The sequence below is a fragment of the Aptenodytes patagonicus genome, chromosome Z (genome assembly GCF_965638725.1).
Source record: "Aptenodytes patagonicus chromosome Z, bAptPat1.pri.cur, whole genome shotgun sequence".
NCBI classification, from domain to species: domain Eukaryota; kingdom Metazoa; phylum Chordata; class Aves; order Sphenisciformes; family Spheniscidae; genus Aptenodytes; species Aptenodytes patagonicus.
The window spans coordinates 32,909,957-32,928,732 of record NC_134982.1 but is presented as its reverse complement, the minus strand read 5'-3'; the positions used below and the strand labels follow the sequence as shown (position 1 = coordinate 32,928,732).

Genomic DNA, 18,776 nt, shown 5'->3' with positions numbered 1-18,776 from the left:
ACAAACACAACTTTCTATCTACAAAAGGCTAGAATGTATGGCTACTTTCACAGAGATATCTGGTACAACTAAAAACAGGTGGGGTATTTTTGCTTCTTTATATCTTGTCTTGATTTCTATGACCAAAGATTGCTTTCCATGTTCCAACTTTCATGAGTATTTATGTACCCACTCCATAGACCCTGCTTAGTTCATTAAATAATTATATAATCCAGTTGATGAGAACATGGAGACAAATGAATGAGGGGAAAAGTGAAAAATTAAAGACAAGGTTTCAGTGTTATTGAACTCTGGTATCTGACCCTCTAACCAGGATGTGAATAGCACCTCAGCTACAGTCCAAATGAGCTACCCAATCCTTCCATCTCTGAAATGAAAACATCAGGCTCTTTTCCCTTCAACCTAACTATATTATGGTAAGAAACCACTATGTTACAAGGAAAATGGGAGAAGATGAGGAGGAGAAAGAGGGGGACAGTTTCTAGAACATCACTAGTTTAGTACTTCCTGACCTCCTTTCAGACTCCATTCTAGAAAGCAGGTAACGCTCTCAAAAACTGAAAACACAACTCCTACAAACAATAAAACAAAGGGAAAGAAAGGCATAGTAGTTAGTGAAAGCAAGAAGCTCCTGAAAACATCAGATTGAAAAATGGAAGGAGTATAATGAGAGCCATCTAACCACCTACTTTCTCTGAATACTTGCTCTCAATCCCTCTTCCACTTAAGTACAGGTGTATTACCTGCTCTGAGATGAACACGTGTCTTTTGTTGGAGCCAAGAGGAATACTTTTGACTGTGTTATAATGCAACATCACAGAAGTCACGTCACAAAGTTACAGCACTAACCTCAGCAGAAGAAGGTTGACAAAGGGGAACAATTTACTCACTAATCAGCAAAGATGAGAAAGTCTTTATTATCTTTATTATTACAAAAATAATAATTATTATTATTTACCTTTACAGTCTTTTTAGTGTTTCTACCAGACTATTAGCAAGAATCACCATGAGATGTACTATGAGTAACTGCAATCTATACGCTCAGCAGTCCTGGATAATACGTAATTTCACTGTATCAAGGACATAACATTTGAAAGTAATCCCTTTCTGTGAAGTTCAACTTTATTTATTTATTTTGCTTTCTTCTGTAGAGTATATTTTTCAATGTTACCAAGACTTCTTAACCTCAACAGTTTACTGTATTTTATGTCATTTATTCTCAAGTGATTTCAGAGATTTCACAAAGATTGGCAGGCTACTGCTAAAAAAAGTTATTTAAAAAGTAATTGTTTTAAAAATTTCTTAATTTTCAGAAAACAGAACTGAGGCATAAAGCAGTCACTATCTCTAACAGTTCCATAAGAAAAATACCGAGCAAACAAGAAGTTGAAACAAGACGCGCTGGCTCCTTGTCTTAGACTCTAAGAGTAAGTTCTCACTGCTAGGCATACAGTTTCATCACAGCCCTCTCTTAAAACATGTAGGAGGGAAAGATGAATTCTAAGTTTTTGAACTAGTGCAATATGAATTAGCCTGACTACTGTAAAAAAAAAAAGTCTATGATAATGACATTGGGTACAAAAGGATTCTCCAAAATTATTTGCATTTGTATTATAAACCTACATAAAATTCATATGATAAGAAAATTCAAATATAAAGCCATTTAAAAAGGATTACTTTTTTCTGGGTACCAGGAAAACATACATAATCCTATTCTGTTACACAAGAGATCTACCTGAGAAACATGGACAGAAATTAAAGTGAAGCAAACAGTATTTAAAAAAAAAAAAAAAAAAAGGTGTATTTTACCAATTATCTTGCATAGCAGCTTGACAGTGGAGAAGATACAATGCCAGCTCTTCATGATGAAGACGTCTCCTTAATGATGTTATTAATACTGATTCAGAAAAAATACTTTTGATTCATTTATGCATAAAATTATATTTTATGCCTGAAGAACACAAAAGATCTTTGAGAGGGATACAGATTCATAGATTACCTAGAATTATCCAAGGTGTAAATGTTTGTCAACAATGAATGTATTAACCAAGAACACTATTCAATTATTCTCCAAACTGAATTGTAACTGTTTTGCTGGAAAAGCCTGGTAATTGTATGAAAGCAGTAAGAAGAGGTCACCCAAGAAAAATACAGGAAAATAATTAACAAATATGACTAGACAAATTATATAAAAAAACATTGCTTAGTGGACACAAAATTAGACACAGGACATTTAACTAGTAAAAGGGCTTTCTGTCATCTCTTTACTGTGTTTGCACAAGTTGTTGTATCCCTCTCATGTAAATGTTAGTTTGTCATTCACAGAAGCAGTTTCATTCTTGGAGCAACATGCTCACTAGTCAATTATGAAAGAAAAGAATCACTTTCAAACAATTAACCATCTAAATATTTTTAATGACTTGAGAAAAAAAAGATGAAATCTCAACAATTTGCTATAACATATAGCCTTCTCTGTAATGTCAGATTTAATTTCTTCTCTCTGATGAATCTTGTATTTATGTCCATTAACCACCCTACAATTCCAGAACAATTTTAAGGTGATCACATTATAATTGTTATATTCTTTGTACATTCTTTTCTAGCACACTCCCCAGTCTTGGGAGAACAATTTTTTTCTAATTTCACAGATATAAGGTTAACCAGCACTTAAGCAGCAGAGGTGTAATGTACACTTGTGCTGATCAATGTACTAGGAACTCTGCCAAGATGCCCTGCAATCAAATTTTATTCAAATTTATCATTCTTTCTTTTTTCTCCCTACCAACAGGCACAGAATTCTTTACTTTCTTTTGGAATTGCAAATAATGTTATAATGTAAGTTTCAAAAAGTAGTACTTGGTAGGTACAGTTTTATCACACATTTGGCTTCACCAACTAAAAGACAGTTAAAAGAAACTGCCCACAATTAGTGGGCTCCAGCAAATAAATTTCAACTATTTGGCACATTTAATGCCTATAACATAATAATAACAATCATATCTTGGAATCTACAGCTTATGAGCTTCAAGAAATCTCAGTCCTGAGCAGCATAATAATAGAAATATACTGGAACATACTCTGAAAAAAGTGATTGAAAGTGATACTTGAGACTGAGGAAATAACTGGTATGAAAAGTAGCAAAAACCTTAATTTCTAAAAGCAGGGAGAGATTGCCTGAGTTGTTTTCCCTGAGAAAACAAATTTTGTACCAAATTCTGCTACTGCAATACGCTTTATTAGCTCAATACATGATGATAAAAAGGAACGATGGGCAGATATCCAAAACTTAAGTTGTACCACTACAGCTCCAAGAGATCAGGAATAGTTGTGACAACTCCAACCAGAAGGCAAGCTTGTTGCTGAATTTTAAGGAAGTTGCGAACAACACAGAACAGCAGAACACAACCTGCTTAACATCCATTAAGAGAAATTTACAGGAGAACCTTTGCTGTGGTTACAGAGCCCTCACAGTGAAATCAAGGTGCAGCCTACACATTCTGTACCACTATAAAATATCTTTTGACTCTGTCAAAAGACTCACATTTCCTGTGAGTCTCACATTTCCCTGTCTCATTCAACTCATTTTCTCAAAAGCACTCCCCTTCAATGAACAAGGGAAGAAAGGAAGGCAGTATTTCCTCATTACAAGACTCAGTTTATCAGAAGGTCTTTTGTTCTGCCCAGGCTAAACGTTAAGCTCACACAAGCTTTTCTTTCAGGAAAGAAAATTGCTGTGGGAGAATCTGTTAGCAGATGTGAAAAATACCTAACAGCACACTGAATAGAGGACACGGCATTAGAAACATCACAAGACCCTTACAAATACATTAAATGCAGGCCAATTAAAGACATGCCTGCAACACACCAGAACCATTCTCAAATACCAAGCTGATGTTAAAATTACCAATTTACAGGATTACCAGTTAATCCTGGATATTTATTGAAATCCCACATGCAAAAGAAAAAATACTGAAATCTATCTAAAATGTAACTACCATTCAAGTTCTGCAGTACATTCATGCTCTTATGAGACACATGAAATCTTAATTTAATCCATTAACACTAATTCATTAACTCTAAATCAGGTCTACAAATGCAGGTATTTTGTGGGAATTTGCATGCAACCCCAGTTTCTTGGACGGTCTCTTGAGATGTGGAAGACCTCTTCCACACCTCTTCTCAATACTTGTATTTAGCCATCTGTACCCTACTTATCTTCCTGGAAATGATTACACAGAACACAAAATGACAATTCAAAACAATTACTTCATAGGAGATGATGAGCAATAATCAAAGATCAGGGTAAAACAGAATTAGGTTACTCATTGATTTACGTCCATGAGAAAAAGACCATCCAGTTGAAAATTCTCCAATCCATAATTTAAAGAAACACTGACATTCTCAACACCTAGAGCAGAATTAGAACAGTCTACAAGTATGTGATTCAGCACTTGGTGGCCAAATGTTTGGGTATGAGCACATAAACTACAGGTAGAGTACATTTATCCACCAAACTGAAAGTCCTGCTCAGGCTTTTTAAAAAACTTATCTAGTTAACACAAGCAACAATAGCAAAGAATATGTGAAAACATAGGCTTCAAACTGTGTTAACAATCAAAAACATGCTCTCAGAAGACTACATACATATTCTGACTGATAACATAGCCCAAAATAAGATAATCTTACACAAGGTAACCAGTCCTATTTGTACTGACAAAATAAAACTACTTCTTGAGTTACACTGTTATCACTGGGCTGGTGAAGACACACCCTTTGTCAACACTACTCCACCACAATAGAAGACAATGACACTTCCATACAATTTCTGGTTTTATGATCCATACTCTAGATACAAGTCAAAGCCACCTCATCTTTGGGGGAAGCTGGGAGCAGTAGGCACTAAGCAGATTCCTAGCTGTGTCTGAGGAAGACAGGATTCCCACACACAGGACATTGCTGCACTGAGAGCCTTTAAAGCATACATGAAATGGTTCAGGGATAAAGAACATATTTTAAAATAAGTTCAACTCTATAAATTATTGAGGGACAATGAGCATTGCTATCTGGAAGGCTCATTTTTTTCACCCTGAGAGTATTGTTCCTACATGTCACACACGGCTCATATCAGATGACAACATCACATCACAACTATCACTCACGCAAACTGAAGTGGATTGGGTTCCATTCCTTGGTTGCTTACCCTTTTCAAGATATTTGGAATGCTTATCTATGGTATTAAGAATGTGTCCATACTGTTTTCAATTAAACTGTTCAGCTACATTCATACATGGACAAATTACAATACTATTCCCAAAAGAGTAATTCTACAACTCCATTGACTTGAACAGGGTGACTAGCTATATATTACCTTGTATGATCAAGGATATCACAATCTGGCCAATAATAAAGTCATTATTTAAGCACACACACATAAAATCATATTCTTAGGGAACTTTCAAATCAAATTCTGACCAGTCAATGAATGAGGTTAGACTTCCCATCTTTTTCTACACTTCCATACTCAAGTCTTCACCTGAAATTTTACAGTAAAGGTGCTGTATTTCTAGTTTGTTAATATTAATTGAAAATTTAAATATAAAATATGAAAATGTAAAAATATAAAACCTACAACATAAGAAAGAGAACACCCTAAATTGCAAATATCTTCAGTGTAATTTAACTTTAATGTAAGTAAAAATAATCCAAATTAACACAATTAAGCTTAAAGTTAGGGTTATTTTTTACTTCTGTAGCTCTTCATTTAAAGGACTTAGAACATACAAAATATTAATCATAATTCACTGATCAGTACTCTTGGAACACAGACAAAGATGAAAGGAGGACTGAGTTTTCTAGTCATTTTATTTTTAGATTTTACTTTGGTAGGTATAAATACAAACTTCATATAATTTATTTAAATTAATTTGCAGTGATTTGAACTAATTTGATTTAACTTTTTGTATTGCACATAAAGAAATCAGGAGAATGAGTTTGCATGACAACAATCCTCACAAAGAAGCAGTGGCAATTTGTATGCTATATAAAGCACAGAGTACAAAAGCCACAAAAGCAGCAAGTGCTGTGAAATACGAGCGTTGTTATGTCCAGATCAGTATGTTACAGCCTTAAGTTTATTATCTCTTAGATGTGACTTTCCTAACTTGACTCATGTAACTATCAATTGAGACAAAGTTCAATTCTTCAACTGCACAAGCTTTCAGAGTCAAGACCCTTAGAAGTTAGGCAAGTTCTACATCGTTCAATTTCAACAACTATTTATACTTGTTTTCATACATAAGAGGTAATGACTTCTGCATGAAATTAATTAATACCGTACACCACACAAAGCTTTTTATAACACCCCTACATACTTGAAAATAAAGTTTAATATATTGTTTCTTTAACACCACAGATAGATGTCATCTCCTCTCTAAAACAGTTTCTGCAATTAAACGATCTATTAAAAGATCTTGAAAATCCTTCAAACTGTCACTTCTGATTTGCCACTCTGCTTCTATTCTCTTTATTTTCTAACCCATTTTGTGAAACAAAAAATCCTTAAGAATACCATGGTATTACAGATTAACATAACAACAAGTATAAAAATTGCAGTTAACTGCTCACTTGAGATTTTTATTACATTTATGTCTACATAAAATTGAAAAAAACCTACATAAATGAGAAAGCAGCTGAAGGGCAAAATCAAACTGTTGTCTTTATTAGATGCAAGTCTAATGTCTTTCAGATAAAGTATCTGTAGGTGCCACAGTCAATCAAGATTTCAATGGAAAGCAAAAATGAAAGCATTCATGCACAAAAGGCATGTGTGGTAATTGTGATGTGCAGACAAGATAATGGAAAATATTCTAGCCTTCCTTTAATTTTATGTATCAACTGCTGCCTTGACTTAGACAACCTGTCACATTTAATGCATTATTTTATTATTCTAATTATTTAGGAGCATGCGATTATTTTGGTAAGCATCTGGTCATCAGAGGTAACCTCCTTGAATAAACTACATTTTTTTATTCAGATGTTGCACTCATGCAAAAATATTATTAAAAACATTTTCAATAGACATGTAATTAAATATGAAGGTCTCATTTACACTATGTTTTATTAATGTTTATTATTAAGCTACTTGCAGCCATGCAGCTTACTTTACACTTTCATCTTTTTTAAGATACCTTACTGTAAAACTCAGACTGTATTTCAGCAGGCAGTAGTTGCAAAGTAGAAGATCACAGAGGTCTTAACCTCCACAGCATGGAAATAATCAGAAATGGTGGTTTTGGAAAAAAAAAAAAAAAAAAAAAATTGAATGTGTAAGTCAAATTGAGCATAAAGTCCATCAACTTTATTCTTAAGAACTACAGCATCATCTTCTACATTCCATTCTAAGCTATTAGCTGGACAAAAAATATCATGAAAACAACCTACTCACAGAAAAACATCGCAGAAGACATTAAAGTCAAATACTAAAAACTTAGGAAATGTCAGAGAGGGTTGTCCGTGAAACTAACTCACCTGTCTTATATTGCTGTTACAATAAAAATCTCTGTATGAGTATGCAGTTTTTCTACAGAAATCCAGTTTCACTCACTGATAGTAATGGAATAAACAACTATTTGAAATCTTATCTTCACTGTTCAGTATCTGATTCTATATGTTATTTGTTATTTACTATTCAAAACATGGTTCTGAAATAAAAATAATTAAGTTTTGATCATACATATGATTCATCAAGGAAAGTAGTTTTCCATTCACCACACAGATCTTTATAACTTGTACTAACGTATAATTAATAGCAGTCATAGACAACTTACTTCCATGCAGATGTGCACAGACCAAGGCTGAGTGACATGCCTGGGCAACTTCTTTAAATATAGCGATCAGTAAGGATCAAGGAACTGGGTTCCTGTTCCCAGCTGTAGAAAAGCCCTGAAGCCTGATCCCTTTCTGTCCTACCTTCTTCCAGCAGTTCTGGACCTAAGAACTGTTACGCTGGGTGAGACTGAAGTCCTAAGTCCCATTTAGCCTATTGTCCAATTCTGACTCTGGCATTCAGACATTAAGACACTGTTTCCCCCAGTATAACCTATTGGCTTCTGACAAACAGTGGTTTTGGAGATTTCCACTTGTCCCTGTGCCTTACGTTCCACTCCTCTTACTGTATGTATTAGGCCACCATTATCAGCAATAAGAGGCCTGAGCACCTTCAGGCCATGGTTTTCTAACATAACACTTTCTTAAACTATGTAAGTTTATGCTAAATGACTTCAAAAGCTCCCATGTAGCAAAGCATGTATTTCCAAAAGTTACCTACTTCCTGAATTTGTACAGATTACTCCAGTACCTGGGGAAATTAGGGTACGTCAAAGAAAAATCTGAAGGTTTTTTTTAGCCTGCAGCGAACAATGCCATGCCTCAAGGCCACTTAATTTTTAGAAACGAGTGAACAAGTGTTGCTGAAACTGCTGAAACCGCCCAGTCTCCTCCCTCTCTCTCAAAAAAAAAAAAAAAGTTTTGATACTCATTACAGAACATTTAAACCTGAACAGTTTTAAAACACTGCGCAACTATAATCAATCAGTATGAAATCAACAATAAATGCCAGAGCAGCCATACCACATCAAATCAAAAGTCTATCTACCCAAAGATCTTGTTCCCAGCAAATGTCAAACGGGTATGTACAGAGAAGTGTTTAAATACCGCATGAAATCTTTGCTTCCTCTGAGTAATCTAGTACCAACGAGTTGCTGCTCCAAGACTTCCAAAGCCAGATGCAGTTCCTATGCTCCTCTAACAGATTTCTTTGCCAGTATTGTCCAGTCTCCCCCTGAATCCACCATGGACGGTGAGGAGTTCATACTGTGAAAGGAACCTTCTCCTTCTGTTTTGAACCTGCTGCAGCTCTTCATTCAGAGTCTCTAGCTGTACTGGAAGACCCAGTGAGCAATCACTCTTTAGTCACCTTTTCCATGCCAGTCATCACAGGTCACGCCCCTTTCCCTTTCTTTGACATTCTTTCAGATTGGAAGGTTAGAGCTTACTAACAATTATTAAAACAAAAAGGCAAATTTTTCACCAGTCCTAGTGTCCCTCTCTGAACCTTTTCCAATTCTCTATTCCTTTTACTCCTTGCTCATTTCCTGTAAATCTTAAAAATAATTATTGAATGATCCTATCATAAGTCAGTGTCACTTGCCCAGTCTACAACATGTATCAACTTGTTTACCAGTGAAAACTAAAAGCTTCAAGGTATGTGTATGAAGAGTTCTATATTTTGCAAGTTGGAAAGTGAATCTGGAAAGCAAAAAAATAAGTGACAACTTTCTCAACTGAAGCTATGGGAAAATTTAGGAATAGTAAATAGAATTATCCAGGCTGAAATCTGTCTTTCTGAGATATCTTTTTTAAGACTGCAAGTTCACCGGTCTTTACTTTCATCTCAGTGATACATGCCATCTTACTGTTCTCAGCCACAGTTTAAAAATAGCTCAGAAAAATAGTCATGCACCTATATGCGCATAAATTGGGTAAGAAAAGAAAACGTACAAAAAGTTTCAGAATTTGGTCCTGATACACAATATCTAATTATCAACTTTCAATAGCATTCCTTATATACTATGGTTAATAGCAGGCTATAAAACATGGGCTGCCAGGCCAAGAAACAGGCCTAATTATTCATGTGTTCATAAGCTGCACTCTTAACCTAGAAATAAAAAGAGAGGTGTAGTGTCATTGAAAATAAAACAAATTACTGTGTGTGAGAAGAGTTTTCCTACAGACTAGTGATTTCTACCCCTCAGATCTCAACCTTACAACAATATCCTCTGCTCCTTCTCAACAGACGTTCCTCACACCTCTGGAGGGCAAAAGCCCGTACATGCTTTGGCTAAAGTGGTTTTATATGCCCGCTCACTGGCCAGCAAGATGCTACCAAGTAAGATTTAGCGTCGGTACATTTTGTCTGCTTCCCTCTTCCCAGAGGTACTAACCAGGTTTCCATACTCTACCCAGCCATTAACTTTCATGAAACTTCTGGAGACTCCGCCATCTTCAATATTTCTCTTTGTATCAAATTTGGCTAAGAAGTTAAGATTCAAAAGTTACTGATGAAAGAAGCTATGACAAGAAAAAGCAAGGGCACGGAGGAGACAGATGCTAGCAATGAAAATCTAATGAACAACAAAATACTAAGCCTCATTTTTATAAGCTTCACCAAGCTAAACATGCCAGTACAAAATAAAGTTTTAAGAGAAAAACAACATTTTTGTTTCTTAAGAATTGCTCAAAGTACTAGAAAGTGTTCCTTGTTTGCAATCATACCGTAGACAGATAAAAGTCACACAACATTAAGTAATAAAACACAGTAGGTGAGTCAAGGACACTGTTTTTCACTTTGCTGGAGGTTTGTCCTTCAAACATCTTACATATGGAAATATTGAAAATATTACCTTGAGCTAGCCTTTCAAGCCGTTTCCCATGCTCTGGAGGAATAGCATACCTAAAATTGACATAAAGAAAGGGATGAAATGCTTAAAGACATAATTACTACACAAGCCATGATTCACGTATGATAAATAATTAAAAATACAGAAGCCAAAAAGATTAAAGACTGAAAAATTATACGGGGAAAAATATACCAATTCTGAGGAAAAAATACAGAGAGGTTTTCTTGAGAAAACATTTCAGCTTATTTCTAGTTTAAACATTATAATATGTAGTTTTAGTCATGCATATTGACAATATTTGATATGATTACACCACTCAAGTTAAAAAAAGACACATATACTTTCATTTTCCAAAGGAAACAAAAACACATAAAATAAGTCTAATTTATACAGGTTTAATTTCTTTGAATTTTACTGTGCTTCACAAGACACAAGAGTTCAACAGAAAAATATGAGCATTAAACATCTCTATTTTTTCCTATAGCCAATTCTGTGGAATAAAAGGGTTAGTTGTCTTTGTAAAATCATTACAATTCAAGTTAAAAAAATTATTTAAGAAATAAACTTTCTTTAAATTAAAGAATTGTACGTATCTTGGAATCACTCTGTTCTTACAATAAATTATTTTTTAAAGATTCCATATGCCATCTGCAACAAGTCAGTAACAATATAAAAGAACTGGAATTAACTTCATGTTATTTTTCATGTTTATTACAGCTAAAAAACTGAAGATTCTTGAAAAGCTGTAATTTCATTCTGCTTTTCTGAACACTTTGTTATTCACATATTTACCGCACTTCATAGATATACTGTATGTATTAATTAGGCTTTATTATTACTTTAACTGCTTCAATATGTGATATAACAGGCTTTTGTTTCAGTTTAAAGTTGCAACAGCATTGGATTGATTCTCCTCTATAAAAAAATATGGTTCAGAAAAGGAGAAAATGCATATTCAGCTGTACAACATAGTTTGAAAATGTGGATTTGGAGTAAGTCAACATACAGCTTTTTTCTTTGACTACACTGTGAACACAGATTTCATTCATCTCCCCTGATAACTCACTCAGAAAAACAAGTGAAGGACCCTAGCCCCTCATTTTGCGTAAGAAATAAACATCCCCTTATTTCAAGCTCTCATTTGCACACACACAATTTTACTCTGTTACAACTGAAACTGCTGCATAGAAGCAAGACCCTTCCACCACAGAAGTCAGTGTTCTATGTTGAACTGTAGCAAAACCCATGCCTACTGACAACCCACTCCAAATGGTATTAAACAAAAAGAGACCTTCAGCTTGACTTTGCTCAGTGTTTGCAGTTTTAATCAGAATTTCAGTCTTACAAAAACTGATTTTGTTTCTCTCCACTTGTACTGCCAAAGTGTTTGTGCCTGTTCTCCACTCCGTATTACACATGCATCAGCATGTATACGTAGTAATCTAAACTATGTATTTGCATCTTTCACACCCCAGCGGAAACAAATGCTATGTATACCATCATATACTGTACTGTATGTCATTAAATACACAACTCCATAAAGTAAAACATGAACAGATAGTGTTCATGTCTAACAAAAACTCAAACTAGAGACTTTTCTTTGTTTACCAGTCTAATTGGACTGGTATTCTTCCTAAAAAGTTACTCTTCCAAAAGTACGTTACTACATTTTTGTGATAATATGCAGCCACATGCTTCCATTTGTACATGTAAACATGTAAGTATTTATCAATATTACAAAAATGCAAACCTGGACAACCGAGCTTTCAGTAAGTCTCTCGGAAAGATAAGACAGGACACGATTTAACTGGGCTATAGCTATTTATTCAGCTAATCTAAAATTACCAAGCAATAATTCAGTCAATGCAAGTTGGTGCTTTTCATCATTGTCTTCATTTGAGGTCTGTGGTAACATCTGCTCCTCAATCCTTTATTTCTTCCTACTGTTGCCATTGCTCTTTTCTCACAGCTAAGAAAAGGACCAAGGAAAGGGGACCATCTTTGTAGTATCAGACATCAGGAGCCCCAAAGTCACTCTCCAGGCCCTTCAGGGTTGGTTCCTAGCACAATTTATTAGAAAACCAAGCTTTTCTAACACACATGCACCTGCCTTGGATAGTCAAATTAGTGACATGAATCTTACTAGATCCTTGGTCTACTGTACAGAACGTTAAATAAAAAAATTCCCAAACTCAGATCTCTAAGAGAAAAAAGTATTCACTCTTAGTCTCAATAGTTAGCTCATATGAGAACTTCAGTAGAGTTAAAAGCTTTTAGAAGAATATTTTTCCTCATCTTGTGTCCAGCTTCCTTTTAGCTGCATTACCAAAGAGCCACTAACATTTGTTTGACTTCTCATATCCTAAGGCCAAGCCCAGCCCTCTTTAAAAGTAAATGTAATGGACATTAAATGCTAAATCACTAAGAGGAAAAGAGAATGTTTCTTGGATAACAAGCAAAGAAACAGATAAAAAGGGAAGAACAGATAAAAAGGGAAATGTTGATGCTAACTACATTTTATTAGTTCAGGAAGACATACTTGTTAAAAATTTTGAAAAGACAGATAAAAGCTGAAGAGTCACTGTTCATTGCTAGAGTCATAACACAAAGACAAAAAATTATGGTACCTACATTTGTCAAGTATTGTTCAAAAAGATCTCCTGAAATACATATTAATTCAGCAAATCAAGGGTACTGGATAACTACAGTTACTAGTGTAGTTACAAGTAGTACTGGATAACAAGATAACTACAAATAAGTAATATATATTAAATCTAAGCCATTAATTTGTGTTTCTGAAACATTTATATATAAGTTTTCAAGATTAATTCTTCTACACAATTTCTCAGTGTACTTTAAATAAGCTAACAACTTCTCTGCCTCTTTTTTTTTTTGGTAAATAAAATCTCAGTCTTAGGCAATAACATCCACTGTTTGTTATTCATGAACTAGTGGCAATGTAAGCTCCCTGTTCTACCTATATTCTTCAAATCACCAGCAGAGGCAAAAACAGACAGTAGTCTAGTAGCTGTGATCACTCAGTCTCGTCTAGCTCAGAAAACATGGTTGGTAACAATTACGATAGCTGACTTTATGAAATGAAAAAACAGTGTTTTTCATTGGAAACTGGGAACTTGGCTGAAAATAGCAATTCACAACCTGCTTAATTTTAGTAACTACTTTGGTTACTATTTGATTTGATTTGATATTCAGATGCAAAATCTAAATAACCTTTGAGTTACTGTTACCTTTACAATTTCTGTTCTATGAGAATGAATTTATTTTTTCAACAACAACTGCTAGTCCATTACAGTAAAATACAAGTTTTACCTTGCATGGCAAAGAAAGAGAATACAGTACAGGGGGGAAAAAAAAAAAAAAAAAAAAGGATTTTACTCAAGTTCAGTTGGATCTTGCACAGAGATGCACCCATATAACAACACGCCTAAAAAAATGCTTCCTCTCCTTTTATTTTCCTTTAAGTGGAAAATGGAATCTTTAGTACAACTCCCTTGAAGATATTAACAAAAAGCATCTGGACCACAGATGAAACTGCTTAATTCAAAAGAAGACACAGAATAAAATTACAGGCTTCAGAAGGAGAAATAACTAATAGACATTTCGGAAGACATAAGGCAAACTAATACTGCATCTCCACAGCAATATCAGCTTTTTCAAATTTCCATTTGAGAGACTGTTGCAGAAACATTAGACAACATAAAATAATTCTACTACATAAAAGTGCTTATGGAAAACTGGAGTAAAAACACTTAATATGAACTGACAACAAATATTTTGAAACAATGCCAGGGCATGACTTGTCGTACATTTGTAACCCTTTCCCTGGTTACGGTATAAGGTATAACCATTTGACTCTTTTGATAATGAGTGTAGGTCATGAAAAACAAACTGCTCAAAGCTCTTGAATATCCAAAAAGCAAATTAAAAAAGTTAAATTTCTATACAGATATCAAAATGAGATTGAGACGACGAGGAAAAAATCCCAAAACAAATCTTGATCAGAAATATCATTACATTAATGTAGTTCCAGGGTAAAATACAGGAAAAAAAATATTATTACAGTAGCTAAGTTTTAAAGAGTTAGGCTTTAATTTTTTTTTTTATTTTTTTTTTTTATTCAGTCATCTTTGTCTCTTTCCCATATCCATGTACTGCAAGCATCAAAAAGTCAAGCTTTCCAACTTCAAGTTGGAAAAGCCCATTTTAGTTCAGTTACTGGTAAAATCATTGTATATAATTTGGGATTACATATTTGTAATAGTGCTCCTGGGCCCATTTGTGACATTAACATGCATAAAAATTTCAAACATTCCCCTCTTTTTAGACTTGCTTACTGGCTAGATTTGACAGTTCTCCATTCAACATGTTTGCTCCAACTCCATTATGAAGCATCTAGTTTCACCCATGTACAGTATGCAGAACCTCAGAGCTTAATTCAGGGTTCTGAAATACTTTCCAGGACAAGCAGCCTAGAAGTTAAGCATGGTATCACAGTTCATTACTTTAAGGCTCTTATGCTGAGCCAGGTTTTCATAGAATCATAGAATCATTGAGGTTGGAAAAGACCTCTAAGATCATCGAGTCCAACCGTCAACCCAACACCACCATGCCCACTAAACCATGTCCCTAAGTGCCTCGTCTACTCGTCTTTTAAATACCTCCAGGGATGGGGACTCCACCACTTCCCTGGGCAGCCTCTTCCAATGTTTCACCACTCTTTCAGTAAAGACATTTTTCCTCACGTCCAATCTAAACCTCCCCTGCCGCAATTTGAGGCCATTTCCTCTCATCCTATCACTTGTTACTTCGGAGAAAAGACCAACACCCACCTTGCTACAACCTCCTTTCAGGTAGTTGTAGAGAGCGATGAGGTCTCCCCTCAGCCTCCTTTTCTGCAGGCTAAACAACCCCAGTTCCCTCAGCCGCTCCTCAGAAGACTTGTGCTCCAGACCCCTCACCAGCCTCGTTGCCCTTCTCTGGACACGCTCCAGCACCTCGACGTCCTTCTTGTAGTGAGGGGCCCAAAACTGAACACGGTATTCGAGGTGGGGCCTCACCAGTGCCGAGGACAGGGGCACGATCACTTCCCTACTCCTGCTGGCCACACCATTTCTGATACAGGCCAGGATGCCATTGGCCTTCTTGGCCACCTGGGCACACTGCCGGCTCATGTTCAGCCGGCTGTCGACCAACAGCCCCAGGTCCTTTTCCGACAGGCAGCTTTCCAGCCACTCTTCCCCAAGCCTGTAGCGCTGCATGGGGTTGTTGTGGCCAAAGTGCAGGACCCGGCACTTGTCCTTGTTGAACCTCATACAGTTGGCCTGGGCCCATCGATCCAGCCTGTCCAGGTCCCTCTGCAGAGCCTTCCTACCCTCAAGCAGATCAACACTCCCGCCCAACTTGGTGTCGTCTGCAAACTTACTGAGGGTGCACTCGATGCCCTCATCCAGATCATCAATAAAGATATTAAACAAGACCGGCCCCAGTACTGAGCCCTGGGGAACACCGCTCGTGACCGGCCGCCAACTGGATGTAACTCCATTCACCACAACTCTCTGGGCCCGGCCGTCCAGCCAGTTTTTGACCCAGCGCAGAGTACACCTGTCTAAGCCATGAGCCGCCAGCTTCTCTAGGAGAATGCTGTGGGAGACAGTGTCATAGTTTTTCATAGTTTTCATAGAACAGATACCCTATTCATCTGCAGTTGCTTCTCAATTTATAATAATGAACATATTATTTAAGCAATTCTAGTATTGCTTCATGATACCTTCTTCAGGATCTACAACATAATAAAAAACAAAGCAGCACCACAACATCAAATTGGTCAGCTGTAATTTCTACAAGACCAGGACTAAAAATAAATTAAAAAAAAAAAAAAGGAGATAAGAGAATTTTCACAGTAGAAGCTACCAAACCTTCTTACAAAGTTGGAATTGAAACAAAACACTTTCAGCCCAGAGCTACCAAGTCCTTCAAGAATAATGCAACAAATATCTGTACATTTTTAATAGTAAAATCCCTGTAAGATCAGGGAAGAAATGATCATCTCATTTTTTGCTCCACTCTGAAATGTTCTCCTGGGCTTTATCAAGAAAAATCTCCAAGTAGCCAGAAAACATGTCACAAACCAATCAGAATTCCTGCAATAGCTTCACAGTAGAAGAAAATCACCTAAACTATAATGTTAATAAAAATAAACAAATGCAATTGTATGTGTTTAAAATGTTTTCACATTATTATGAATGTTGATTGGCAATAATCCATTGAAAATCATTGTAACTTTTTTAATGGATTAATTGAATCCAAGCTTTAATAATTTAGCATTGAAGCTTCTCTAACTCTTTCTAACTTCAAGTTAAAAAATTATACTGTCTTGGTTTTAAGATATTGATATAAGAATATTTATTTAGAAAAATTAAGTGCAGTATAACATTATTACAGCTTGCTTTCTGAAACAAAATTGTACATATAATTTTTAAAAGCACGCTACATAATCTACTATTGTAGCTAAAAATACAGTGATCCTATTTTTCATCTGTATCTAAAGTAGGCCTTTCATTTCTCTTCAATCCACTGCATAGACTAGATGTGTACTTATGATTCTCTCTATTCTGCCTTTAATTAAACAGAGAAACATGACTGTATGTTGGCCATGACTAATATCCACTTAGCATTTAGTAGTGTTTAAACAAATTAAAAAAAAAAAATCAGAAAACCTTAGCCAGCATTCTTACTAATGCAGTTTGAAGCAGCATTGCTTCAGTTTCCGACGTTTTCACCAAGACCTATACAAACTATTAAAATTAAGCATTCTTCAACCATCAGCATCCATTCTAACACTATAAAAAGCTTCTATCACCAAGTTTGTTCCAACATGAAAATCCTGGTTTAAGCACATATTCAAGATGGAAATTAAGTCAAACTCCTCACTCAAGGAAACTGTGTTAGAAAGAGGAAAAAGGACAATTTGTCTTCATTGGCTGCAAAGAGTGCCAAAACTCATATAAATACCTGCAACATGCTCTGTGAATTGCATAGTTGTCATTGTATAACAACCAAGGATATCCTGCTAGAATGAGTCACATGCTTTTAGTTAAGTCTGTATGTTTCCATAGAAAGTGAATTTTACTTTCACAGCAAGAAAAGCAATGGAGCTAAATGACAATAATAGATACATTAATATAAAGATCCCAGAATTGTTTTTCTTTTTCCAAGGACCCCTTAACATCATTCCTAAGATGGAAAACCCAGGCTGTAACAGCATCCCAGAATGATGACTACGTGATGACAAGTCCCTAGTTTCCAAGAAAAGAAAAGAAAACCTATATTTGTCATTAAAAAAAAAAAGTTATCAGGTTAGTTAGATTAGATTGGCTAATCTATGCTTTTATGCATAGATTATGCATATGCATATTTTATGCATATGCTTTTATGCAGCAATTAGATGGCTGCTATCAACTGTAGCAGTGCAAAACCTTGTGCAAAAAACTTCTGGTCAAAGAGAAGAACGTAGCTTCTTCCTGACCTTCAAAGTGAGAGTTGAAAGTTATTTATCAGACTGCTGCTTTCTTTGTTGCTGCACCTGTTTTGTGAATGGGGGGAGGGAAGGCCCTCTTTTTCTCTAATCCTGTATTTCCAAGGGCTTTATATTTCTCAGAATGCAGATTAAGAAAAATATTGGCTAAAAACATGTAAGTAGATAGAAACTAGACAGAACTAGCAGCACAAATGGTTGCAAATGAATTGCAAGCAACTTTACCCGCAGGTTTAGAATTCCGCAGAAAAGTAAAGACTTGATTCAGAATTGGTTATCAAGTCACCCCGTACATTAGCAAAGTAACTTTGAGCACCATCTTCTTTAAAATTCAGTATCACAGAATGATAGAAAAGTTTAGGCTGGAAGGGACCTAAACATCATCTACTCCAATCTCCTGATCAACATATGGATAACTTCAAAGTTAGATCAGTTTGCACAGGGCAACATATAGTCAAGCTTTGAAAATTTCCAAAGATGAAAACTCAGCAGCCTCCCTAAGCAACCTGTTACAATGTCATTGTGAATTATTTTTTCCTTCTATCAAACTGAAATGTCGCCTGTTGCAAGTTGTGATTATTGCTACCTTTCCCTTGTTATGTCAGTGCATCACTGAGAAGAGTTTGGCTCCGTCTTCACTACAATCTCCCTATACCACAGATTACAACCCCAGACCATATATCAGAACATAACTTTTACAGAAAAATTCGTTAAGTCAACAACTATAAACAAGTAACAATCAGCTCATAAAATGTTTGTTTGCC

General features: G+C 35.6%; 1 protein-coding gene across 11 annotated transcripts in view; it reads right to left on the bottom strand.

The window, feature by feature from the left end:
- Window positions 1-18,776, bottom strand: part of KDM4C (lysine demethylase 4C) — a 295,962-nt gene that overhangs the window by 236,932 nt on the left and 40,254 nt on the right. For all 11 annotated transcript variants that reach the window (XM_076363457.1, XM_076363452.1, XM_076363456.1 and 8 more), the window contains one exon: window positions 10,461-10,510. In XM_076363457.1, the coding sequence (XP_076219572.1) occupies window positions 10,461-10,510 (50 nt within the window). The remainder of the gene's footprint in view (window positions 1-10,460; window positions 10,511-18,776) is intronic.